This window comes from Hippocampus bargibanti, linkage group LG14, assembly GCF_051943395.1.
Source record: "Hippocampus bargibanti isolate YZ-2025 linkage group LG14, ASM5194339v1, whole genome shotgun sequence".
NCBI classification, from domain to species: domain Eukaryota; kingdom Metazoa; phylum Chordata; class Actinopteri; order Syngnathiformes; family Syngnathidae; genus Hippocampus; species Hippocampus bargibanti.
Window position 1 is genome coordinate 19,675,897 of NC_142747.1, and position 27,925 is coordinate 19,703,821.

Sequence of the window (27,925 nt, forward strand, 5' to 3'; positions counted from 1 at the left end):
GCAAAACACTGGATTCGGGTCTTTGACAGTCAGCCTGATATAAATGAAACTGCTTTGTCTTGACCTACAATGGCCGCCGACGTCGTGGTTGTAATGTCAACAAATAGATCAAGAGCGACACCTATGGGTCAATCAATACATTAAATGACACATACCAACTGTATGCAACCTGTCAGGCTAAAGACGGGGCTAAATAAATATTTGCTGTCATTGTATGACGTCAGTATTATCCTGGCTACTGCCCTTCTCAAGATGGCGCTGCGGCCGGGATCATCTGGAGGCGGCAGGTACTCGATCGTCTATATTCCAACATTTTCACGTGTTTTGGACATTTATCCACCTTTTACACCCACTCGCTTCTTCTTCAAGCTATCCCCGCGGTGGCTTTAAAGAAACGGCCACATCGGTTGCTTTTGTGGTCGAAGCCAAGTGACGAGATGACTGATTGACATAGCTAATGTTAGCAGCTGGGGCTTGTCACAAGAGGATTGCAAGACGACTATTAAGCTAGACTGACGCCTCATAGTGTTAATATTTGTAAAAATCAATAATAATACGACCAGTGCCAGCTTTCATGTGTTATGATGACGTCACGTGTTAGTGATAATATCGCCTTAATATCTGTGAGCAGGTACCCACACCTGGTAACTATTTCTTGATTTTCATACATTTTTTATGTCGTCAGCCTCAGTTGCGTAAATAATAAATGTCTGGATCACAGCAACACAAGTGAAATTGAAGCTCAGCCAGTGTGGATGGAAAAAATAGATACAGTTTCTTTTGGTATATGTCACACGGTGACATATTTATCATCTAAGTCCATAAAAGTGGATTTTGAGACCAAAAGTAGCTGTTGAAAAACACATGAGATGAATATTTATGTCAGCTGCAGTAAATGATTAAAGGACAACCGACGTCTCCGGACAAGTTGTGTCCATAATTTGTAAAATGGCTTCAAATGACTTCTACTGAGCATATTTTAATAAGATTCCACCGCATATAGCTATAATTTACGTTTTAAGACTCGCACTGAATATTCAGGAAGTCTTGTTTTTGAGTTGGTGACGAAAAATATCAGCCTGTGTGTTTTGGGTGTTTTAGATGCTATAAAACGTTTTTCCGATGTCAGTTAGGAAACAAAAAAATGGTGTCGGTTGTCCTTTAAATGTTCACTGCTGTCCCAAAAAGGTCATTTCTATGTAATCGCACCCACACGAATGGAAAACAAAATTACCTGCAGTCAAAACCACCATATGTTGAGTTAAAAAAAAATGGCACGTGGACAAAGGAAATAAAGTTTATTAATTACATGTCTCATTACGTATTTTTTTAGTTTCATGTATCCTGTTGGAGGGAGTTTGGGACCGCCACAAGGTGAGTCAAAATATGTGATCAATCTTTTATTGATTGCTTTTTGACAGCGGTTCGCGGAGATATCTTTTAACGTGTCATACAGGAAAATGTCATTAGAAATTAAAATGTGTATTTTATAAGGGACTGACTGATTTGTTTTTAAGGCAGATACTAACGCCGATTTTAGGCAAAAAAAAAGTATACATCATTTCTGTAGAATTTTTTTTTTTCCATGTCTGGATTGGATTGGATTGGATGTACCTTTATTCGTCTCGTAGTGGAGAAATTTATATTTCACAGCAGCAAAGTTCTGAAAGGAAAGAAATAAGTAGAAAAACAAAATACAGGAGCCAATCTCGTGGCGCCATCATGAAGTAAAAAGAAAACAACAAATACTGTAACAAATAATATGACAACACAAAAACACACAGAATCATTCTTCAGCACTTGCTGTACCCTCTTTGTGACATGAAGTTCTTGTTTTGTTTTTTTTCCACGTTTGGGTGCTGATAAAGCTCTGGTCAGACCTCTGGCAATGATTTTTTTTTTTTCAGCATTTCCCTTGATAACGCTTTGTTCCAGTTTAGGCTGTTGTTAAAGCGCTATATAAATCACTATGTATGTAGTGCATTGTATTTAAGGACATCCGCTCTCATTTCAAGCTCATATAACTCCAGACCCATATCATTTAGGAATTTAGGAATCTTTTTTTTTTCTGATGAAAGAAGAAAGTAAGATTTCTTACGCTGAATTGAATGTTTATGTAGTTGTAAAACGCAATAGTCAATGAGTCCTGGAATTTGGGTGAAAATGACAAAAGCCCTGGCACTGTAGGTGCTTTTCCCATCTCTGGCATGTTTCAGATTAGACAGCTGTTCTGTTAATATCCAGCAAAATGTCATTTTTGCTACTTGTTTGGTGTGCAGGCCTGGTCCCTGTACAGCAGCAACAGCAACAGCAGCAACAACAACAGCAGCAACAGCAGCAGCAGCAAGGCTTCCCAATGGTTCAGGTCATGCAGCCAAATATGCAAAGCATGATGGGAATGAATTTTGGGGGACAGATGCCTCCAGGAGCTATGCCGATGCAGGTGAGGTTCACTGTTACTGGCAAGCAATTCCATTGATGACAATGAAGAAAGGTGAAAGCTTTCATTGTTTGTTTGAGACAGGCCAGAATGGCGATTGGGATGCAGAGCCCCGGGATGCCGTTCTTGGGCCAAGCCCAGTTTATGGGCATCAGACCTGCGGGCCCGCCGCCGTATACCGCCGACATGCACAAGCAAATGGCGGAGGAGCATCAGTAAGAAACCATATGTCTCTCTGTCTCTCTCTCTCTCTCTGTCTGTCTGTCTCTATCTCTGTCAATCTCTCTGTCTCTCTGTGTCTATCTCTCTGTCTCTGTCTGTCCCTATCTCTTTCTCTGTCTCTGTGTGTCTCTATTTCTGTCTCTCTCTGTCTCTGTGTGTCTCACTCTCTGTCTGTATCTCTGTCTCTGCCTGTCTCCATCTTTGTCTCTCTGTCACTTTTTCTGTCTCTGTCAGTCTGTCTGTCTGTCTGTCTCTCTGTCTGTCTCTCTGTCTCTCTCTGTCTGTCTGTAGGTCTCTCTGTCTGTCTCCATCTCTGTCTCTCTCTCTATCTCTCTCAATCTGTCTCACTCTCTGTCTGTATCTCTCTCTCTCTCTCTCTCTCTCTCTATCTGCTATCTGTCTCACTCTCTGTATCTCTATCTGTCTGTCTCTTTCTCTCTCTCTCTCTCTCTCTCTCTCTTTCCGTCTGTCTCTATCTCTGTCACTCTTTCTGTTTCTCTGTCTCTCACTGTCACTCTATCTTTGTCTCTGTCTCTCTTTCACTCTCTATATTTCTCCCTGTCTGTCTCTCTATCTCTGTGTCTGTCTCTCTCTATCTCTATCTCTGTCTCTCTCTCTCTATATCTCTCTCTCTCTCTCTCTCTCTCTCTCTCTCTCTCTCTCTCTCTCTCTCTCTCTCTCTCTCTCTCTCTCTCTCTCTCTCTCTCTCTCTCTCTCTGTCTCTCTCTGTGTCTCTCTCTCTCAAAGCTTACACACTAGGCAAGACATCGACCTTTAAAGCAAAACACACTCAAAAGTCAGGGACCTCAATAGCAGGTGAGGTTTAGGATCCAAAGTGCAAATGATTATTTTTTAAAGCAAATTAATTGATAAGATTATTGGTCGAATACACCAAATTAAAATTAATCGATAGTTGCTGACCTAATTTCCACCATTACCATTATTTGACATACACAAGTAGTTTACATGCGTTTTTTTATTCAGGCTGAAAGAATGACTGATTTATATTTTCGTAAACTGACCGAAACATCTATAAATACAAAGAGAGATTGTTTGCTTTCTACTTTTTTCCAACAAGAACATCTTTGATGTATTTATAGAATGGTATTCTCAAGGGTGCTCGAGTTCCATTTTATTGTTTTAAAGGAAGCGTCTGGAGCAACAGCAAAAAATGCTGGAAGAGGACAGGAAGCGGAGGCAGTTTGAGGAGCAGAAGCAGAAGTTGAGGCTGCTTAGCAGCGTCAAACCCAAGGCAAGAAACATTGACGCTGGCACCGTTTGTCTCACCTTTTGTTACCAGTCAACTTATTTTCTTCTTTTTGGCAACTCAGATGGGGGAGAAGAGCCGGGACGACGCCCTGGAGGCCATCAAGGGGAACCTGGACGGTTTCAGCAGGGACGCCAAGATGCATCCCGCGCCGTTATCACAGAGCAAGAAACCAGGTACACTTTCACATTCGTGAGCTGACTGCAACGGGGTCGGTAACGAAACTGTCAAAAAGACTACAGTAAAGTCTCGTTATATCGATATCGGATATATCGATAGTCCCGGTTATATCGATATTTTTTCCGACTCCCTTGACTATCGATATAACGAGACTTTACTGTATTTATAATAAGAAACAACAACAATATTAATAATATACAATGATACTTTGGCTTCTGAACTTAAGTGGTTCCCAGAAAGTGTGTGTAAGGTGAAAAGTGTGTATTCCAAAAAATAATTTCCCATAGGAAACCATTAAAATGAGAATAATCCGTTCTCAGGTCGACATGAAACATAATTTTCAACTAAATAAGCCTTAAAACTACACACAATATACCTTATAAATTAAAAGAGCCTATCAGCTACAAACTATCTCGAAATGGGAGCTTACTAATAATAATACATTTCATTTATAAGCGCCTTTCAAAACTCTCAAGGACACTTTACAGTGACAGGATATTTTTTCCTGCGGCTGCCCTAGAATTCCAGTGACAATGACAAAAACCCTGGCACTGGAGTAGACACATTTTTGCACATGTCTGGCAGTGAATGAGTGAACTACAATAGTGATAAATATATGTGCTCAGCTTCCCTCATTTCAATAACATATAACTCGAGACCCATATAATTTAGGAATTAACTCTTTTTCCTGATAAAAAAAAGAGAATCTAAGGTTTCTTACGCTGCATTGAAAGTTTATGTAGTCCTTTAACTCAATATTCTGTGGGTCCTGGCATTCGGGAGACAATGACCAAAACCCTGGCACTGGATGAATGAGTTAAACGGTTCAAATTATCGAAAGAACTATGACAGAGCTCACAATGTAACTAATGAAAATGCTTGTTGACTCATATTCAAGGAAAGGAGTGGTCTGCATGTGTCCCGCAGACCATACTTTGAACACCCATGCAATAGAATCTATAACAGCGCCCTCTTCTGGGTGGAATATCTGAATTCTACTGTTTGATCCTGACTTCTTCAAATCGTATGTGTGTGTTTTTACGCTCCGTCGTCACGATTTCTTCACTCTTGCAGACACGACCTCATCACCACCACCATCATCATCATCATCATCATCCCTTTCGTCTGTTGCCACCCACTCCCATCCCCCGCCTTTGTCTGAGGACAATGATGAATTTAGTGACTTTCAAGGATCCACCTCCTCCTTCCCTTCCTCTTGCTCAGCAGGCAGCGTCACGACTGGCGTTTTCCCCCAGGAACACGAGGAGTTCAGTGACTTTGTTCAGGGTCCTGTTGGTTCCTCACACTCGCACCTTTCCTCTCAAGTCCACCCTTCCTTCCCTTCTGTGTCCATTCCCGCTGCCACTCCACCTCACTCTGTCATCAACAGCAACTCGCAAACTTCATTTCAAGGTAATTCTTTCATTTGCTCATTTTCCATCCGCCTATATTTTTACATGGAATACTTACAAGTTATTTTTTTTTTTCGAGGGGAGGGAGACTCGCACTCGACAATCCCTGCTGTGCCATCATTTCAGAATCAATCAGATTCAGAAAGCTTTTAATCGTCCCACAATGGGGACATTTGCCATCTACAACAGCAACATTGGGTTGAGGGGGGTGAAAAGTTAAAAATAAAGTATTCTATGCATAATAGAAGTAAAATAAACAAAATAGTCGAACAGAAAGGGATTTAAAAAGGGTTGGAAGTAGCTGTAGAGGCAGCCGCACAGGGGTGGGGGTCACAACAGCTGCAGCTGTAACAAAGCAGTTCACATAATAATAATAATAATAATAATAATAATAATCGAAAGCTATCCATTCAATCAAGCCATCAACAACCATCACAAAGGTAAATAAAACGACCTTATTATACTGTACAGTTTATTTCTTTAATTACAATACCATAGCACATTTATGATACATAAAATAACATATATTGTGTGTAGTTTTAAGGCTTATTTAGTTGAAAATTGGGTTTTATCAGGACCCGGGAACGGATTATTCTCATTTTAATGGTTTCCTATGGGACATTAATGTTTGGAATACACACTTTTCGCCTTACACACACTTTCTGGGAAGCAATTTAGTTCGTAAGCCAAGGTATCACTGTATTGAAGAGGATTTTGAGAAAAAACATCAATACAAAAACTCACATAGAAACATTAAACAACTTTACAAAACAACATGAACAAATAAATTACATTTTTGTTGTCATGGCAACCAATGATTTCATATTGCAGCCGGTTACAGATAGAACGAATGGACTTATTTCTCTTTTCCCTTGCCAGTCGTATGCCATTCTCGCTGCTTTCCTCAGTAGAAATAAACGGGATGTAAAATAATCAGGATGTCATAATAGTAATAATAATAATGGTAATAAAAATAGGAATAAAAATAAAAATAATAATAACATTATTAATAATAATAATAATAATAATAATAATAATAATAATAAAATAATAATAGTAAAATAAATAATAATAATAAAATAATAACAATAATAAAAAAAATAAACATGATGAAAAAAAATAATAATAATAATAATAGATGGACATGGACAAACATAGCAGGAAGTATGGACATTTTTAACAGTTGTGGTCAAAGATGTAGGTCACCTGATGGAAAAACACGCTTGTTCCCCCGCTAGGTCCTTCCCTTGAAGAGAAGCTTTTCTCCTCTTGCGACCTCACGGCCGGCAAGGCAGCACATTTAAACTTTAAACCCAGGCAGACATTGACAGAAATGAGTCCCAGAGCTCGAGTTTCCACTCAGTTTCAGAGCAGCAGTAAGGCCAGGAATTGGGCCACGTCTTCCCAGGACTTGAGTCTTGAGTCGGTCTTTGTGACTGAAAGGCTAACCGCCGAGGCCTCGACAGCTGTTAAACCCTCGCCTCCGAACAGCGGTGAGAGAAGCCCGTTTTTACCACTCCTCGGCCGCTTCTTCCGCCATAAAAAAAATACATCAAAATCACAGCTTCCTGTCTTCTACTGCCTCATCGTTCTTGGCTTTTATAACACGTTTCGTTGGCGATCAAATCAAGGTGAGGTGACATCTTCAATCACTGACCATTGTCAAGTGGGCCATTCAGGGACTGTCATTTCAAACCTTGATACACTCTATTTCCTGGTTTTCTGCATTTAATATCTCTGTAGGGCTGCGACGGAAATCCTTCATGTTTCGCGGTGCCTACTTTGGACTAACATGCTTGCGCATTGACTTTTACTCTTTTTTTTTTTTTAATTCTTTGTGTGTCATCAATGCAAACGCTGAGGCTCTTCATTGAAATTCCAGCATTTATAAAAGCATGAAATAGGTCAAATCAGTTGAATCCCTTGTAGGAGCTCACTGTATAATTACATTATGGGGTGTTAAATCTGCATTGAGCTTTTCAAAGTTGATTTTTCTGGATACCAGCGGCAGAAAAATATTTAATAAAAAAAAAATATATATATACATATCATGCTGTTTGTGTGTGTTTGATTACCACAGGGGCTGTTGCTATGTATCCACAACAAGAACACATCCAGTCAGTCCCGCCAGCCTGGCTTTACAACGATAGCCTCATCCCAGGTAATTTCTGGATTTCGAGATGTTGAAATGCTTTTGAACTTTCATGTTGTGTGTCAAATTGGATTGGATTATCCTTTATTAGTATCGCAGTGGAGACATTTACATTTCACAACAGCAAAGTTATGAAAGGAAGAAGTAGAAAAACAAAATACAGGAGCTGCTGTAAAGGCAGCCATTCTTGCGGCGCTATCTTGAAGTCAAAACAACAACTAAGAACAAATAATGTAACACAACACAAAAGGCACACATTGTCATTCAATCTGAAGCACTTTCTGCAACCTCTTTGTTGTATGAAGCAGTTCTGGATGAAGAATGAACGTCCTTTTCTCCAGTGGATCAGGGACGTCATGGTGGAATGTACACTTCTTGCTTCAACACAAAGCTGTAGCATCCATTGATAAAAAGAGATTGTCTCACATCTCCTGTCCCATGTAAATCCGCTTCAATTCCGAGCCGCGACAGTTGCAAATACGCATCGGTTATTATTTTGTACGTGTACACTCCTTTTCCTCACGAGTATGACATATCAATGCACTAGTAAAATAACAAAAGTGCATAAAAAGAATTAGTTAGACTGTCTCACATCTCCTGTGCCACGGAAATCCGCTTCAATTCCAAGCCGCGACAGTTCCACAATGGCGCTTTGCACCCACACATTCCAAAATAACACAGTTTAAAAAAAAGTAATGAATTACGTACTTGAGAGCTAATATCAGCCAATTTATTGATCTAGCGCTGTTGGTTTTCCATTGGTATTGATCACATACTGTATTGTTGTATTATACAGCGATAGTTGCATAAAAAAGTTAGTTTTTTTTAAACAAAAGCCTTAACTTACCAGTATTTATTTTGAAATCAATGACTGATTAGTCCTCAATGAAGCTCAAGATACTGCTTAAAATGGTTAGTAATTAGTTTTTATTGCTATTTTGGATGATATCGTCTGGTTGTTGTCCTGAACAAAGAACATGTTGTGCTTTTCCGCTCTCAGAAATGTTCAAGAAGGTTCTGGAATTTAGTATGACTCCGGCTGGGATTGACACGGGCAAGCTGTACCCTCTCCTGATGTCGTCGGGTCTGCCCCGGGAGGCTTTGGGCCAAATTTGGGCAACCGCCAACCGCACAACACCTGGCATGCTTACAAAAGAGGAGCTCTACACTGTGCTGGCACTGATTGGCGTGGCGCAGGTAAAAATGTAGTGACGGGGGTATATTGAAATAAATGGCCATTTTTTTTTCAGGTGCTATAGATGTATTTATTAGATTTATTTCGTTTGGTAAAATGGACATCAAGTACATGACCGGTGGTATAAGTAATCAGATTGCTTAAAAGACAACCGACACCATTTTTTTGTTTCCTAACTGACATCAGAAAAACGTTTTATAGCATCTAAAATACCCAAAAACACGCAGGCTGATATTTTGAGTGAAATGCAAAACACCAATAAAAACGACTTAAAGTGTGCCAAAAGTGCCACAAAATGAGCTCGAAACTGGGGAGATTCACAAAGTCCCGCCCCCTTGTTCGTGTCATCACGCCAGGATACTCCTTCACAAACTGCCTTGCTCCAGAATCAAAACAATGGCTTCAGAGAGTTCAGATTCAGAGAAGATGCTTTCTTGTTACTCATCCAGTTATGAATATGATTCAAATAGTTCTGAAGAGGAAAGCATACATGTTTGCAATCGATTAAAGAAGTCCTTCCGTAACAATTCGAGCCGCCTGGACTCCAATGTAGGGCCCAGAAAAGGCACAAGATGGCGCCCAAGCTCCATTGCAAATGGGCTGATTTGTCAGTCTTAAAACGTGAAATATAGCTGTATGCGGTGGAATCTTTTGCAAATTATGGACACAACTTGTGCGGAGGTGTCGGTTGTCCTTTAAAGTGCATTGTTGTTGTTAAAAAAATGTGTGTGTGTGTATGTGTGTGTGTCAGAGCGGCCTGCCTGCGATGAACGTGGAAATCCTCAGTCAGTTCCCGTCTCCGCCGGTGCCCAACTTGCCGGCCCTTGCGATGGCCTTAGCCCCCATCATGCCTCAGCACCAGCAACCAATGATGACCCACCAGCCAGTGTCCATGCCCATGCCCCCCACATCGTCTACGGGCATGCCCCCCATGACGGTGGCCCCAGTTGCAGCATCCTCCAACTTCATCGCAAGTTTCCCTCCTGTTCAGGTAGCGCTTGATTTATTGTAATCCATGAATGTCCCAAATGACAAGTTTTTCAATTTACTAGTCATTGATTGTTTTTTTGTGGGTTTTTTTTTTTTTTTGGGGGGGGGGGGTGAGAGGAGAGGTAGAGGGCATGACCTGTAAGCAAAAAATTTCTTTCCGCGGTTTCTTAACTCATTCAGGCGTAGAATTAAAATGTTAAAAATAGGCTCTGAAGGTCGTGGTAGTAAGTACAGCTGGTCGTAAGTCACCTGTATTTTCAATTACCGAATACATTCACTGTAAACACAGGGAGACCGGACCAGGTCTTGAACTCATGACCTCTGTAGTGTAAACTCGACTAACAGGCCGCCCTTCCAGAAATATATCAGTTAATTATTTGGTTGGAGCGTGAGCAGGGCATACTGAAGACATAAACGTTTGTTTCAAAGCTATTCAAAAGTTACTTTCCCATCATTTAACTCCTGTGTTGTTCTGTCCACCCTGTCATGAAAGGCGACCAAAGTGGAAGACGACGACTTCCAGGACTTCCAAGAGGCTCCCAAAGCTGGCTCTGGTGACCAGGCGTTTACTCATTTCCAAGGAGAATCAAGCGCTAAATTCCCCGCCAGCTCGACGGTGCAGAGTCAAAACAGGTAACGCATTCATATTCAGGCACAAGGCTTCCTCATTTAGAGGTTATTATTCTGCATATTTTGGATCAGTTAAAGGACAACCGACACCTCTGTGTCTCAAGTTGCGTCCATAATTTGTAAAATCCCTTCAAATGACTTCTACTGAGCGTATTTTACAAAGATTCCACCGCATATAGCTAGATTTTACGTTTCAAGACTCGTTGATGACCTAAGTGACGTCACAGAGGGAACGCCCCTGACTGAGAAAGCAACACACAATGCATTTTGGGTACTTTTTTTCATCTGAAAACCCCGTGTTGATCACTAAATTAGAAGAAAAATTCAGAAATAACTCAATGGTGAATCGTTGTGTGTCACAATGAGTTTGCGTCAGCTCCTAATAAATTAGCAGTCGGTTGATAAGTGCATTCATCTTTCCAATACTGACCGTGTATTGTGATTAAGTCCAGCCACTACCTAATATCTTTCAGCTTACCGGCCATCTTGACACCCGTGTCCGGGGCCTCCTCTTCCTCCTCCGATAAGTACGCCGTCTTCAAGCAACTGTCCGTGGATCAGCCCACGGAAGTCCCGCTTTCTACCTCAGGTAAAAGTTTCACATCTGTGTGTGTTTATGTTACCATTTCTTTGATGCTATTTTTTCCCCTTTATGTTACATTGCACTCACCTCATCAAGATGGAGGAGACAAATATAGTGTGTTTAGACACTTGGAAACTCCGACTGACAAAAAACCACTAGGTAAGATGCCGTCTCACCGTTAACTCATTCACTGCCATTCCCAAATTTATTCGGGTATTGAAAATATGACGTAGAGAGCCGATAAAGTGCTGGCCAGACCTCTGGCTCTGTTTTTTTCCCCTCCCACAAGGGGGCAGCATTTCCCTTTTTTCCCATGTTAGCGCTTTGTTCCCGCTTCATGTATTGCATTGTATTTTGGGCAGCTGCCCTCATTTCAAGCTCACATAACTTCAGTCAGATATAATTTAGGAATTAACTATTTTTACTGATGAAACAAGAGAGTCCAAGGTTTCTAACACTGCATTGAATGTGTATGTAGTCCTAAAACTCAATATTCTGTGTGTCGTGGAATTTGAGTGAAAATGACAAAAACCCTGGCGCTGTATGGATTGCATTGTATTTTGGACCGGCGCCCTCATTTCACGCTCATATAACTTCAGACCCATATCATTTAGGAATTAACTATTTTTTCTGATGAAAGAAGAGAGTCTAAGGTTTGTTAAACTGCATTGAATGTTTATGTAGTCCTAAAACTATATATTCTGTGGGTCCTGGAATTTGAGTGACAATGACAAAAACCCTGGCACCACAAAATCACCACAAAAAAATTAATAACTCTCCATGATCATGAAATCATCTTACTTTGTATTTTTAAAACATTTTAAAGTTGTAAAGAAGTGGGAAAAGCACAGCACTGATTGCCCAGTCGGAGTCCACCCCATGTCCTGAAATCAAAATCACAGAATTGCAAGTGATGATTTGTTTTTAACTTGGGTATTTGCTACTCTTAGCTTTTTTTTAATTCTTTCACTATTGATCCCATTTGTTTTTCGCCTCCCACGTTTCATTAGCTTACTTTGCAATGAGGACCAATCTTACAAGTCCAGTAAGTCACGTGCCAAGTGTGCAGTGTGTCTCCTTGTCCTGTTCTTACAACATTGGATGAACTACAATTCCTTTCTAAAAGTGTAATCTGAGTGCTTCTACTACTTTTAAACATTAAAGAGACAGGCAGACGACATTTAGAGAGTTTCAACTTTGATAGTTCACAGGCAGAATGTAGACTGCAAGGTTAAAATATCCCATCAATCAGGCTCCACACACAACCCACACAAGCCATCTGTACACTTGATGCAAAAAGCTATCAACCCAGCTAAACAGAACACAATTGATGAACTAGATAAAATTATCACAGAGAAAGCACCTACGAGGGATCATTCCTCAAGATGGTGAAAGAAGGTTACGTTCCTCGAACAAAGCGGCCACTCCATTCCATCAAGCCATCAACGACCATCACAAAGGTAAATAAAACGGCTTTATTATACAGTACAGTTTATTTCTTTAATTATAATACCAAAGCACATTTCTTATACATAAATTAAGGTATATTTTGTGTAGTTTTAAGGCTTAGGAAATTAGAAAATTAAAAAAAAACTTGTTTTATGGGGATCTAGGAACGGATTATTTTCATTTTAATGGTTTCCTATGGGAAATTAATTTTTGGGATACACATTTTTCGCCTTACACTGTCTGGGAACCAATTCCAAGGTTATCACTCCATGCCAAATCTTTTTTTTTCCCAATTTTTAAAAGTCTCTTGCGTTTTGTTTCACAGGTGAGGCATTTACCGATTTCAAGTCTGTCCGACCTGATGACGGTTTCACTGACTTTAAAACGGCAGACAGCGCTTCCCCGCTAGAGCCACCGGAGCAGGCCAAGATCTTCCAGCCCTCCTTCCCTTCCGCTTTCCCCAACTCTCAGCCTCTTCAACGACAACAACAACAACAGCAGCAGCCCCCAGCCGCTTCTCTTTCTCAAACCAAAAACCCTCTCAACATGGCCGACCTGGATCTTTTTTCCTCTATCCCTGCCTCCGCTCTACCCGCCGCCGACGCACCTGCTGGCGTCGTCCCTCCAGGCGACCCCAAATCGGACGGCTTTGGGGAATTTGCACTATTTGGCTCTTCGTCCTCAGCACCGCCGCCGCCGCCGCAGGACGATTTTGCTGACTTTATGGCGTTCGGGAGTTCCGGCGGCGGGGAGCCCAAAAGCGAAAACGGCGCTGCGCTCCACAGCGAGACCCCCTTTCAGCAGAACTCAGACAAGTATGACGTTTTCAAGCAGCTTTCCTTGGAAGGCGGCGGCCTGGCTTATGACGACCCTAAAGACAACGCCGACGACTTTGCCGACTTTCAATCGTCCAAATTCTGCACGGCGCTCGGCGCCTCGGAAAAAACCCCGGTGGACAAAGTGGCCGCCTTCAAGCAAAACAAGGAAGATTGCGTCTCGGTCAAATCTTTGGACCTCCCGTCCATCGGGGGCAGCAGCGCGGGAAAAGATGACTCTGAGGACGCGCTGTCGGTGCAGCTGGATATGAAGCTCACCGATGCCGGCGGGGACTTGAAGCACGTGATGTCGGACAGCTCGCTGGATCTGACGGGGCTTTCGTCCCACCAGCCGCCCGCTACAGGTGAGGAACTGGTGCGCTTGCTCTGGTGAGGACCAGATTTACATACTTACACTTACATACATGTACACAGACTCACGTGTTCAAACATTCACTATATAGTAACATATCAAATAGGATGTTAAGCATCATCCTTCATTCCAACTTTGAGTATTTCATCTCATTTATCCCCGCTGTCTATCTAGCTATCTATCTGGCTAGCTAACTATCTATTTGCTATCTATTAGCTGTCTCGCTGGCTATATCGTCATCTATTTGCTGTCTGTTGGCTCGCTGGCTATCTAGCTGGCTATTTATTAGCTTTCTGTTAGCTCTCTGGTTAACTATATATCTGTTAGATAGCTATTAGCTAGCTTTCTAGCTATCTATTTGCTGTCTATTAGCTATCTGGCTGGCTATCTAGTTGGCTACATGGCTGGCTACATAGCTAGTTATCTATTTGCTGTCTGTTAGCTAGCTGGTGGGCTAGCTGGCTATCTGTTAGCTCTCTGGTTAGCCCGATATCTGTTAGATGGCTATTAGCCTTCTGGCTAGCTTTCTATCTATTTGAGTTATTCCGAGTTGAGTGAACGCTGCCGCGTTTGGCTGCCGCTGCTCACCCGCAGAAAAAAAATTATCCAGTGACTGCAAAGTGACCTGGAGAGTTTTGAAAGACTCTTAGAAATGAAATGTATTATTATTCTATATTAGCTAGCTATTAGCTATCTATCTGGCTAGCTATCTAGCTAGTTTTTCAACAAGTAATCCAGAATAGGTTAGTCAGCTAATAGATAGCTATTAGCTAGCTCGCTAGCCAGCCAGATATCTAATATATAGCAAGCTAGATAGCTAGCGAGCCATCCACATAGCTAATAAGAATTAATCAATAAATAATACATTCTGGAATGGCAGTGAATGAGTTAAGGACATTCGGGAAGGGGGGGCAGGGTGTCTTTTTTTTCCATACACGACATGATTGAATCCAGTTGTGCATCTTCATTGCCTTATAAATGAAGTCGTAACACAACGCGGATGCATTCCATCTCAACTCTGATTCTTCTCCAAATGCTTCTTTCACGTTTTCCATTATTTTAGAGAATCTTGTGTTTTTCTTTCTGAACACGTACATACCCGACATACTCTTAAAGAGACAGTATTCCTTTTCTCAGGTGGCTTTCCAGTTGGGTACACAGAAGGAAACTGTTTTTTTTTTTTTTTTTTTTTGTTCTCACCACTTTTCACAGGGGTCATGGGGGGGGGTTTTAAATTATCATGTCAGCTTCGACGAGTTGCTCTTTCTTACCCATCATTCCCTGCTTCTTGCTGCCTTTTTCAAATTTGTGAAATTGACAAGTACGTATACCCATCCCAGTTGTCATTTTAGACTTTTGGGCTTTTACCAAGTTTATTTTTCGGACAAAATGTTTACTTTGACACCCGTGTGTGTAATACCTGGTAGAGTAGAAGAAACTTGACTTGCTTGTACTCGAGTACCTATCCGACTAAGCCAAGAGGTAAAAGGGATACTGTCTCTTTAAATATTCTTCTTGGATGTACAGTCATTCTAATCCTTTTCTGCGGGATACCAGGGATGTATGTCTGCTTTCCAACCCTTTGGGTGCTTGATAATTGTTTAAAAGTATAGAAAGTAACCCATTTATAGCCTCTGCATTCCATTTTGTTGTTGTTGTTGTCTAATGACTCCTCAAAGGGTTTCTGTAGTATTTCCTCTCTTTGTTTCCTTCAAAACAAAGCCAAAAAAAAGTTGCTTTCTAACCTGGATTTTGTCACTTCCTCTTCCGATTGACTTCTGTGAGTCTGTGAATGTGCCTTCTCACTCTTGCTTTTTTTGTGCTTTTGCGTTTCAGTTTGTTCGTTTGTCCCTTTTTTCCGCTTTTGAATCTGCATGTGCTTGTTTAACGCAAATCTGAAGTCTAGTTTTACACTGTTAGCTCTCCTTGTAACAATAGAACTCTATTATTCTACTTTGTGAACGTTTTTTTCTGGCTTTCTTCTCTCATGTTGTGGTAATAAATATTCCTCTTGGTAATGGCTTAAAAATGGGTGCCGTCTTATTTTTCTGCTTTTCTTCTTTCAAATGTTTTGCGTGCGTCACTAGATCCTTGTCAATTTCACAAATTAGTCTTTTTTTGGGGCTGCATTGGACAACAAAAAAAACCAAGCTGCTGTCAAATCTTGTTTTTCGTTAGAAAACATTGTTTGAAACCAAAACTACTTCTTGGTGACACTAAATTGATTTGAACGGAAGAGGATGAGGGCCACTGAAGGAAAAAAATAAGGTTGGTAAGATTCTCACTTTATTCTCAGAATTCTGAATTTGAGAATTCTGACTTTGTTCTCAGACTTTAAAGTCAGAATTCTGAGAATAAAATGAGAATCTTGACAACGTTATTTTTTATTCTCAGAATTCTGACTTTAAAGTCTGATAATTAAATCAGAATTCTGTCTTTAAAGTGAGAATTCTGAGAATAAAGTTAGAATCTTGCCAACCTTTTTTATTCTCAGAATTCTCACTTTAAAGTCAGAATTCCGAGAATGAAGTTAGAATCTTGCCAGCCTTTTTTTTAATTCTCAGAATTCTCACTTTAAAGTCTGAGAAATAAAGTCAAAATTATCACTTTAAAGTCAAAATTCTGAGACTAAAGTGAGAATTTTGTTGCCAACTGTATTTTTTATTCTCCGAATTCTGACATTAAAGTCTGATAATAAAGTCAGAATTCTCATTTTAAAGTGAGAATTCTGACTTTATTCACAGAATTAAGGTTAAGGATTCTCACAATTCTGACTTTAAAGTCAGAATTCTCAGAATAAAGCGAGAATCTTGCCAACTTTATTTTTTTATTCTCAAAATTCAGAGTTTAAAGTCTGAGAATAAAGTCAGAATTCTCACTTTATTCAATATAATAATCGTTGATATCATATCATTCAATATAATGACACTGGCCTAAATATTGAACGGAATATAATGTTTTGAGGCCAATGCCATTATATTGAATGATGATGATGATGATTATTATTATTAGCCTTGAAAGCGTTGAAAGGTGCGTGAAATAAAATGTATTATTTTTATTATTATTAATAATAATATACTACACAAAAGACACAGTCATTCAATCTTAAGCACTTCCTTCACCCTCTTTGTTGCATGAAGCAGTTCTAGATGAAAGAGGAAAGGATCAAAGCGTCCTTTTCACAGTGGATCAGGGACGTCATGGTGGTACGTGCACGTCTTGCTACAAGCTAAATGTTGAAAGAAAACACAAATCTGTAGCATCCATTGACGAAAAGAGATTGTCCTGTCCCACGTAAATCCGCTTCAATTTCAAGCCGCGGGAAATCCCCAGACGCATCGGTTATTATTATGTACGTGTACACTCCTTTTCCTCATTAGTAAGATATAGCAACGCACTACTACAATAACAAAAGTGCGCAAAACGTAAGTGTCCTTTTCACTAGTGGATCAGGGATGTCATGGTGGAACGTGCACCTCTTGCTACACGCTAAATGTTGAAAGCAAACACGAAGCTGTAGCCTCCATTGACGAAAAGAGATTGTCTCACATCTCTTTCCCCACGTAAATCCGCTTCAATTCCAAGCCGCGACGGTTCCACATATGCACCGGCACACTGCGCTGACGCTCCTTTCTTCTTCCCAGCTGTGTCTTAGCTATTTCCAGGAACCACTGGCAGCATGTTTGTTGTTTTCATTGCAGAAGGAGACGACATGAAATTTGACCCGTTTGGGACCTCGGGCCTCAGCAGCCTGGCCAATTACGACTGGTCAGAGCGCGAGGACTGCGTCACCGACGAGCTCCGGAAGCCGCAGGGCCACGGGGGTGTCGGCCCGCCGCTTTTTACACCCGCTCAAAAGGCCGCAGCGAACCCCGAAAACGCCTCACCCGCCTCGCCTGCCAACATCGCGTCGTCCTCGGAAACAGAGGCTGACCAATCCAAAGCCTTCGCTGACTTTGATGGTCGAGAGCAGCAATGTGGCAAAGATCAAGATGATTTTGGCGACTTTGCCAGCACTGTTTCCGAGAAGCCCGACTCACCCTTTGAGGACGGCTTGGAGGCCAACCTGAACGAGACCTCGGATGATTTCGGTGCCTTTCAAGGAGACAAGCCAAAATTTGGCAAGTCTGATTTCCTGAAAGCGAGCGCTCAGCCTAAAGTCAAATCCAGTGAGGAGATGATCAAGGATGAGCTGGCCACCTTTGACTTGTCTGTTCAAGGTCAGTTTTTTGGTTGGTGTGTTTTTTCAAATGAGACCGCTGTGTGCCTGTGTTTTTTTTTTTTTTGTCAGCCAATTTCATTACATTACAATACAATACATTGGATTGGATAAGCCTTTAATAGTCTCGCGGTGGAGAGATTTACATGTCACAGCGGCAAAGTGACGAAAGTGAGAGTAAAGGAAAGGAAGAAGTAGAAAACCAAAATACAGGAGCTGCTGGAAAGGCAGTCACTCTTTAAGTCAAAATAACAAAATATGACAACACAAAGTCATATATTGATTTTTATAGTGCTTTAACAACAGCTGAAGCTGTAACAAAGCGCTTAACATGGCCAACTATCATATACAGGAAACAAAGCGGTAATAATTAAAGTGAAGTTTTAGTTATCATATAATTATAATAATGAATGTTAATTAAAATAATAACAATAATTATTAAATGACCGTATTTTCTGCACTATAAAGCGCACCAGTTTTTTTTCAAAAAGTGACCAATCCGGTGCGCCTTATGTATGGAAAATGTTTTAAAATGTCATTCATTGAAGGTGCGCATTATATTATATTATATTATATTATATTATATTATATTATATTATATTCAATTATAGTATAGTATAGTATATTTTATTACCTTACATTACATTATATTACATTACATATACCAGAAAATACGGTAATTAAAATAATTACAAAATAATTAACATTAAAAAAAGTTAATTAAAATAATCACAATAATTATTAACATAATTTAAAAAATATTAACATTAAAATTAGTAAAAATATTGAACGAAATATATATATATATTATTTTGCCAATGCCGTTATATTGAAAGAATAAAATACATGTATTTTATTTTATGTGTTTTATTCATTCAATATAATGCCATTGGCCTAAATATTGAATGAAATATATATATTTTTTTTGGCCAATGCCATTATATTAAATGAATAAAATACATATATTTTATTTTGAGTGTTTTATTCATTCAGTATAACGGCATCGCCCTAAAAAAAAGAATATTTCATAGTTAATAGTTCCTGGTTTGGTCTGAAAAATATCAGAAAATTGTCAAAATCGTCTGTTTTCTGAAGTCAAAGTAGATGTTTACACTTGTCTTCTTATTAAACAAGGAGAGACTGACTCAGTGACAGCTTTGAAAATGTCCCATTTTTGCTCTCACCACAAAACTACGATGATCAGCCCAGTGAGAATAATAAATCCGCCCCTGTTCATCCATCCGACAGGCTCCCACAAGCGCAGTCACAGCCTGGGAGAAAAAGAGATCAACCGCCCGGCCGCGACGCAGCCTCCCGAGCAGCCTTTCCGAGACCGATCCAGCACCTTGAGCGAAAAACCCACCTTACCCGTCATCCGGGACAAGTACAAAGATCTGACGGGGGAAGTGGAGGTGAACCTCGTCAACACTCGCAATTTAATATCTTTTATTTTGAAAGGCTTTGACATTTCCTGTACCGCTTTTGTGACGTGGCAGGAAAGCGAGCGCTATGCTTACGAGTGGCAAAGGTGTTTGGAAAGTGCTCTTGAGGTTTGTAGCCATTCAACACTCAACACGTGGCTATTCAAGCATGTCAATTTTATTTACAAAATGGCCGACGTGGCGGGAAAAAAAAAATCATTGTTGTCCTCCAAATAGTGTCGATGAAAAGGTTTCTTCAGCTGTCATCAATCCTATGTACATAGGATTAGTAATACTGATGTGGTGATACCGGAGGAAGTGGGGCAATCAGGCCAGTTGTTAGTCAGGACAATCAGTGGAGCCGCAGGGAGTAGTCCTTTGCTCCCTCCAACCTGAGAGCAGAATTTATCCAACCTGACAGAGAATTTATTCAGGAATTGAAAACAGGACGTAGTGCGCCATTCCCGAATTTGTTCAGGTTTTGCTTTTTCATGCTTGGGTGCTGATAAAGCGCCGGCCAGACTTCAGGCAATGTTTTTCCCTTCCACAAAGGGGCAGCATTTCCCTTTTTTTCCAGCTTAAGCTGTTGTTCAAGCACTCGATGAACCAATATGTATGTATTGCATTGTATTTTCTACAGTCGCCCTCATTTCAAGCTCAGATAACTCCAGACCCATATAACTTAGGAATTAACTGAAAAGCATGACAGTGGAGCCTCATTCCCGAATTTGTTCGGGTTTTGAATTTTTCTTACTGGGGTGTTTTTGAAGCATCGGTCAGACCTCTGGCAATGTGTTTCCCTCCCACGAGGGGGCAGCATTTGTCTTGACGCCGCCCCCATTTCAAGCTCAGATAACTCCAGACCCATATAACTTAGGAATTAAGTATTTTTTTTGGTAATGAAAGAAGAGTGTCTAAGGTTTCTAATGCCGCATTGAATTTTTATGTAGTACTAAAACCCAATATTCTGTGTGTCCTGGAATTTGAGTGAAAATGACAAAAACCCTGGTACTGGATTGGACACATGTTTGCACATCGTCTGGCAGTGAATGAGAACCTCACAAAATTCTAGCAAACAATTGTGGCGTAAATCGACTCCAAAATCAGTCATTCATGATTTAGATAACAACAATAATGTACATTTTTCATGAAATATGGAAACACGCTCGCACTTGTTAAGCATTCAACTTATCTGGAGACTATTTAAGTACATATTGTCTTTCCACACGTAGGTCATCACCAAAGCTAACAACACGCTGAACGGCATCAGCAGCTCCTCAGTGTGCACCGAGGTTATCCAGTCTGCTCAAGGCATGGAATATCTGCTGGGTAAGCGCGCACACGCGAACACGCTAGAGTCCAAATGCTAATAACGAGTGTCCGTCAGGTGTGGTGGAAGTTTACCGCGTGACCCGGCGGGTGGAACTGGGCGTCAAGACGACGGCCGTGTGCTCCCAGAAGCTTCAACAGCTCCTAAAGGACATCAGCCGCGTGTGGAACAATCTGACGAGCTTCATGTCGCTGGCCAAGCTGGTGGTGAGACACGAACGCCGACACATCGCGTTGCGGTTACGTCAAGATGTCGATTGGAATTGGAATTCACGGGATGGCGGCTTTTCATTCTGAAAAGGCGGACATTTTCTATCGGACTTTATAGTCGTTGTCGCCTATAATGTTCTGTAACTGTTATGCTGAATCCAGATGCAAATCTAGTTTTGCTAATTCATTGAAATCAGATTAAAGTACATGCAAATGGAAAATAAGGTCGCTGACGAGGTGGTCAATGACATTTTTGATGTGGCCATTAAAAATGGTGGAACTTCACTGAGTGACACAAGTCAGTTCGCAACTTAAAGGACAAGTTGTGTCCATATTTTGTAAAATGGCTTCTACTGAGCATATTTTAAAAAGATTCCATCGCATATAGCTATATTTTACGTTTTAAGACTCGCGCTGAATATTCCGGAAGTCTTGTTTTTGAGTTGGTGACGAGTCCGTACGTGACGTCACTAAAGGAACGCCCCCTGACCCAAACAAAACACATTGTAGCAGTCCTTCCATCACGTCAATGTATTTTGCTGGATTGTTTGGTCTGAAAACCTTGTGTTGCACCCAAAAGCCACCAGAAGAGGGTGTCCAAGCTCCATATAAGGAATTTCAGCCTGTGGAAACGCAATACACTGTCATGTCTACAAGAGGTCGCCATTTTGTGCCTCTTTTCTGGTGATCGTTTCTCCCCAATGTTGCCTCAAAATGGCAATTGATTGCAAACATGTATGCTTTCCTCTTCAGAACTATTTGAATCATATTCATAACTGGATGTGTAACAAGAAAGCATATTGTCCGAATCTAAAGCCATTGTTTTGATTCTCCATCAAGGCAAGACGTCTTGGCGTGACGTCACGAATTGGGGGCGGGACTTTCTGAAAATGCCCAATTCGCAGCTCAATTGTTTTGTCTCTTTTGTTTTGTCTTTTACAGCCTGACGAAAGCTCCCTGGATTTCTCCACATGCATTCTACGGCACGGCATCAAGAACGCCAAAGAATTGGCCTGCGGTGTCTGCCTCCTCAACGTCGACTCCCGCAGCAAGGTAGACCCCCTCGTACACCCTGAATTTGTGTAACTTTTCGCTGACTGTGAAACGTCTTCACCAGATCAAAGACACAAGGACGCTCGGACGCCTTCTTAAACGAGTATGAGAAATGTTATTGTGCTGTCTGGTGTTGCTGTCTGGTGAAGGGGGTGAGGTGTTATGTTGGGCTTTTCCTCTCTTAGAACCGAGCTTGGGGGTGTTGGGGTCCAAAAGTCACACTTATTTAACATCTCTCTAATTATTCCCTCTTTATGTGGCTTGGATTAGCCTTTATTAGTCTCGCAGTGGAGAAATTGACATTTCACAGCAGCAAAGTGATAAAAATAAGAGGAAAGGAAAGGAAGAAGTAGAAAAACAAAATACAGTGAGACCTCAACTTACAAACACCTTATCTTACCTCACCTTTTCGTCTTAAGAACCTTTAATTTACAAAAATTAAACCTTATCATAAGCACTATTTTCATAATACACACCCACCACGGCTGGCGGAGTGATCTTCGGCGGAAGCACACGACCGAACAGCGCTCCAGCCGGCGCTACTTTGCACACCGCCTCTCATTGAATGCACACGTCGATCGCCTACTTGGAGGTTTTTGCTGATAATTTTACTATGATGGGACCGAAAAAAACCACCACAGGCTCGTGTCAGTGTATTTACTTCATTACAATACAATAGCACATTTATTATACATAGAATGAGGTATGTTGTGTGTAGTTTGAAGGCTTATTTGGTTAAAAACTATATTTTATGGAAACCCGGGAACGGATTATTCCAATTTTAATGGTTTCCTATGGGAATTTGTTTTTTGAGATACACACTTTTCGCCTTACACACTCTGTCTGGGAACCGATTAAGTTCGTAAGTTGAGGTCTCACTGTACAGGAGCTGCTGTAAATGCAGCCGCTCTTGCGCCGCCATCTTGAAGTCAAAAGAACAAAATATCAAAATAATATGACAACACAAAGACGCAGTCATTCAATCTATTCTGCATATAGGATCAAAGCGTCCTTTTCACCAGTGGATCAAAGGACGTCATGGCGGAATATGCACGTCACCTACAAGCTGAATGTTTTAAGTAGACATGAAGCTGTAGCAATGTGTCACATCCATTGATGGAAAGAAATTGTCTCACATCTATTTTCACACGTAAATCCACTTCAATTCCAAGCCGCGGCAAATCCCCATACGCATCGGTTATTAATATGTACGTGCACACTCCTTTCCAATTGTCGACTGTGTTCTGATTTCAGGCGTTGACTCCAGAAAGTGTTCGGCGATCCACGGTAAATATCAACACGAGTTAGTTAGTGAAGCAGTATGTGGCTCATTAGCTAGTTAGGCATCACTGGAGATCTCAATGTTTATCAATAAGTATGACGGCGGGTGCTGGGAAAATATTGATGGATTAATTGATTGATGTTTGATGAATTGCCCAATATTCAAAATGGCATTTTCACAAAATTGAAACGACATCCCGTACTAGAAGAAATTGAAAAGGCTAGCAAGCGAGCTACATATATTTGCTACCTCTATGCTATTTGCTATCTATAAGCTAGCCAGCTATTAGTTATCGATTAGCTAGCCAGCTAACTTTCTTTCTATCTATTCGAGTTATTGGGCAAACAGTGGCGCATGTGGCTGCCGCTGCTCACCCACAGAAAAACTGATCCTGTGACTGTAAAGTGACCTTGAGAGTTTTGAAAAGCACTTAGAAATGAAATGTATTATTATTATAAAATATAACGTAGAGGGCCATTCCCGAATTTGTTCATTTTATTTTATTTTTTCTTGCTTGGATGCCGATAAAGCGCTGGTCAGACCTCTGGCAATTTTTTTGCAGATCCACAAGGGGGCAGAATTTCCCTTTGTTCCATGTTAGCGCTTTGTTCCAGCTTCAGCTGTTAAAGCACTATATCAACCAATATGCATTGTATTTTGGACATCTGCCACCATTTCAAGCTCAGATAACTCCAGGCCCATATAATTTAGCAATTAACTCTTATTTTCTGATGAAAGAAAAGAGTCTAAGATTTTTTTACGCGGCATTAAATATTTATGTCGTCCTAAAACTCAATATTCTGTGGGTCCTGGAATTCGAGTTTCAGGGAAATCAGAATATCGATCGATGTTTTGAAGATCAATAAAGTTGAATACTTGTAGTTGTGCTTTGTAGTGTAGACAATTAAGGAATTCTTGACCCTTTTTGTCGCCTTGGCAGGCGTTCAACTCCGAAACGGACAACTTGAAGCTGGTGTACGGCGGGCACCAGTACCACGCCAGCTGCGCCAACTTCTGGATCAACTGCGTGGAACCCAAACCGCCGGGACTCATCCTGCCCGACCTTCTTTGAACGACCAACTTTCACCTTTTTCACCACTTTTTCTTCTTCTTCTTCTTTCCTTGAGTCTCGTCCACTGGCGGCCATTTTACTCTCATGACTGGGTCCTGTTTGAAGCTTGAAGGGATTCGTTGCAAAATGGATGCTGACTTGAATGTTTTTAAATGTCACTTTCAATGTTGAAACTCTCCTTGGCTGGAAGACATGTTTATTTTATTTTATTGTGTTTTAATATTTAACTGGTGTACATTTTAGTTCATCGTAAACTGGATTTTTTTTGTGGGGGAGGGAAATGTAATTTAATGAAGTTTTGTTTGCGTGCTATTTGAATGCCATGTAAATAAACCAGTGCAGCAGTTTCAATTTGTTGTGATTTCTGTGAGTGAAACTTTTCACATGCATTCGCAATGTTCTCTTTTCCCTGTTGATTTTTTTGACTGTTTTACCGTTTATCGCGATTGACGTATTAGGAACAAAAAAAGACACGATGTATAGAAAGGCGTTTTTCGCACCAAAAAAACGACCAGGTATATAGTAAGACGTTTTCAGCACGAAAAAAACACCATGTATAGTAAGGCGTTTTTAGCTGAAAAAAAAACAACCATGTATATATAGTAAGGCGTTTTTAGCTGAAAAAAACGACCATGTATAGTAAGGCGTTTTTAGCCGAAAAAAAACGACCATTTATAGTAAGGCGTTTTTATCCGAAAAAAACGACCATGTATAGTAAGGCGTTTTTAGCCGAAAAAAATCGACCATGTATAGTAAGGTGTTTTTAGCTGAATAAATCGACCATGTATAGTAAGGCGTTTTTAGGAGAAAAAAACGACCATGTATAGTAAGGCGTTTTTAGCCGAAAAAAAAGACCATGTATAGTAAGGCGTTTTTAGCCGAAAAAAAACAACCATGTATAGTAAGGCGTTTTTAGCCGAAAAAATCGACCATGTATAGTAAGGCGTTTTTAGGAGAAAAAAACGACCATGTATAGTAAGGCGTTTTTAGCCGAAAAAACGACCATGTATAGTAAGGCGTTTTTAGGAGAAAAAAAAGACCATGTATAGTAAGGCGTTTTTAGCTGAAAAAAACGACCATGTATAGTAAGGCGTTTTTAGGAGAAAAAAAAGACCATGTATAGTAAGGCGTTTTTAGCTGAAAAAAACGACCATGTATAGTAAGGCGTTTTTATCCGAAAAAATCGACCATGTATAGTAAGGCGTTTTTAGCCGAAAAAAACGACCATGTATAGTAAGGCGTTTTTAGCCGAAAAAAATCGACCATGTATAGTAAGGCGTTTTTAGCCGAAAAAAACGACCATATATAGTAAGGCGTTTTTAGCTGAAAAAACAACCATGTATAGTAAGGCGTTTTTAGCCGAAAAAAAACGACCATGTATAGTAAGGCGTTTTTAGTCGAAAAAAACGACCATATATAGTAAGGCGTTTTTAGCTGAATAAATCGACCATGTATAGTAAGGCGTTTTTAGCTGAAAAAACAACCATGTATAGTAAGGCGTTTTTAGCCGAAAAAAACGACCATGTATAGTAAGGCATTTTTAGCGGAAAAAAAGACCATGTATCGTAAGGCGTTTTTTTTACCGAAAAAAAACCGCCCATGTATAGTAAAGCATTTTTAGACAAGTAGAATGGGGATGTAGCTCAGTTGTAGAGTGCATGATTTTCATGCACAAGTTTACCGGTTCAATTCCCTCTCCAAAAATAATCACCCATGCATGGTTGCATGTTTTTAGCCCCTCCCAATAAATTATAGTAAGGTGTTTTTAGCTGAAAAAAAACGACCATGTATAGTAAGGCGTTTTTATATGAAAAAACCGACCATGTATAGTAAGGCGTTTTTAGCTGAAAAAAAACGCCCATGTATAGTAAGGCGTTTTGAGCGCGAAAAAAAAACGACCATGTATAATAAGGCGTTTTTAGCGGAAATAAACGACCAGGTATAGTAAGGCGTTTTTAGCGGAAAAAAACGACCATGTATAGTAAGGCGTTTTTAGGAGAAAAAAACGACCATGTATAGTAAGGCGTTTTTAGCCGAAAAAAAACGACCATGTATAGTAAGGCGTTTTTATCCGAAAAAAACGACCATGTATAGTAAGGCGTTTTTAGGAGAAAAAAACGACCATGTATAGTAAGGCGTTTTTAGCCGAAAAAACGACCATGTATAGTAAGGCGTTTTTAGGAGAAAAAAACGACCATGTATAGTAAGGCGTTTTTAGCTGAAAAAAACGCCCATGTATAGTAAGGCGTTTTTATCCGAAAAAATCGACCATGTATAGTAAGGCGTTTTTAGCTGAAAGAACAACCGTGTATAGTAAGGCGTTTTTTGCTGAAAAAAACGACCATGTATAGTAAGGCGTTTTTAGCCGAAAAAAACGACCATGTATAGTAAGGCGTTTTTAGCTGAAAAAAACAATCATGTATAGTAAGGCGTTTTTAGCAGAAAAAAAAACAACCATGTATAGTAAGGCGTTTTTAGCGGAAAAAAACGACCATGTATAGTAAGCCGTTTTTAGCGGAAAAAAACGACCATGTATAGTAAGGCGTTTTTAGCCGAAAAAAAAACGACCATGTATAGTAAGGCGTTTTTAGCGGAAAAAAAACGACCATGTATAGTAAGGCGTTTTTAGCTGAAAAAAAACGACCATGTATAGTAAGGCGTTTTTAGCCCAAAAAAATGACCATGTATAGTAAGGCGTTTTTTACCGAAAAAAACGACCATGTATAGTAAGGCGTTTTTAGCTGAAAAAAAACGACCATGTATAGTAAGGCGTTTTTAGCGGAAAAAAACGACCATGTATAGTAAGGCGTTTTTAGCGGAAAAAAACGACCAGGTATAGTAAGGCGTTTTTAGCGAAAAAAAACGACCAGGTATAGTAAGGCGTTTTTAGCGGAAAAAAACGACCATGTATAGTAAGGCGTTTTTAGCCGAAAAAAAACGACCATGTATAGTAAGGCGTTTTTAGCCGAAAAAAACGACCATGTATAGTAAGGCGTTTTTAGCTGAAAAAAACGACCATGTATAGTAAGGCGTTTTTAGCCCAAAAAAATGACCATGTATAGTAAGGCGTTTTTTACCGAAAAAAAACGACCATGTATATATAGTAAGGCGTTTTTAGCTGAAAAAAACGACCATGTATAGTAAGGCGTTTTTAGCCGAAAAAAAACGACCATTTATAGTAAGGCGTTTTTATCCGAAAAAAACGACCATGTATAGTAAGGCGTTTTAAGCCGAAAAAAATCGACCATGTATAGTAAGGTGTTTTTAGCTGAATAAATCGACCATGTATAGTAAGGCGTTTTTAGGAGAAAAAAACGACCATGTATAGTAAGGCGTTTTTAGCCGAAAAAAAAGACCATGTATAGTAAGGCGTTTTTAGCCGAAAAAAAACAACCATGTATAGTAAGGCGTTTTTAGCCGAAAAAATCGACCATGTATAGTAAGGCGTTTTTAGGAGAAAAAAACGACCATGTATAGTAAGGCGTTTTTAGCCGAAAAAACGACCATGTATAGTAAGGCGTTTTTAGGAGAAAAAAAAGACCATGTATAGTAAGGCGTTTTTAGCTGAAAAAAACGACCATGTATAGTAAGGCGTTTTTAGGAGAAAAAAAAGACCATGTATAGTAAGGCG

At 40.2% G+C, this 27,925-nt stretch overlaps 1 protein-coding gene across 6 annotated transcripts; it reads left to right on the forward strand.

Annotated features, from left to right (window-relative positions):
- Positions 1-245: 245 nt before the first annotated feature.
- Positions 246-24,645, forward strand: synrg (synergin, gamma). 6 transcript variants are annotated; one of them, XM_089013680.1, is made up of 24 exons: positions 246-287; positions 1,334-1,374; positions 2,280-2,443; positions 2,525-2,655; positions 3,809-3,914; positions 3,994-4,105; positions 5,184-5,522; positions 6,760-7,014; positions 7,602-7,682; positions 8,674-8,870; positions 9,620-9,859; positions 10,352-10,491; positions 10,962-11,077; positions 11,168-11,230; positions 12,846-13,700; positions 17,410-17,928; positions 19,176-19,339; positions 19,424-19,477; positions 20,581-20,677; positions 20,736-20,884; positions 21,830-21,940; positions 22,005-22,043; positions 23,195-23,227; positions 24,163-24,645. In XM_089013680.1, the coding sequence occupies exons 1-24, from the start codon at positions 253-255 to the stop codon at positions 24,292-24,294; spliced, it is 4,173 nt and encodes a 1,390-aa protein (XP_088869806.1). In that variant the 5' UTR covers positions 246-252; the 3' UTR covers positions 24,295-24,645. The 6 variants fall into 6 exon arrangements, with proteins under 6 accessions (XP_088869806.1, XP_088869807.1, XP_088869809.1 ...); XM_089013681.1 differs by lacking the exon at positions 22,005-22,043; XM_089013683.1 differs by lacking the exon at positions 6,760-7,014.
- The last annotated feature ends 3,280 nt before the right edge of the window (positions 24,646-27,925 follow it).

What these genes read in the sequence shown, in the direction of transcription:
- synrg (XM_089013680.1), top strand. Translation starts at nt 253, where the DNA reads ATGGCGCTGCGGCCGGGATCATCTGGAGGCGGCAG. An exon ending in CAAATGGCGGAGGAGCATCA is followed by an intron (nt 2,656 to 3,808) that starts GTAAGAAACCAT and finishes ATTGTTTTAAAG; the next exon opens with GAAGCGTCTGGAGCAACAGC. An exon ending in CAAGTTTCCCTCCTGTTCAG is followed by an intron (nt 9,860 to 10,351) that starts GTAGCGCTTGAT and finishes CTGTCATGAAAG; the next exon opens with GCGACCAAAGTGGAAGACGA.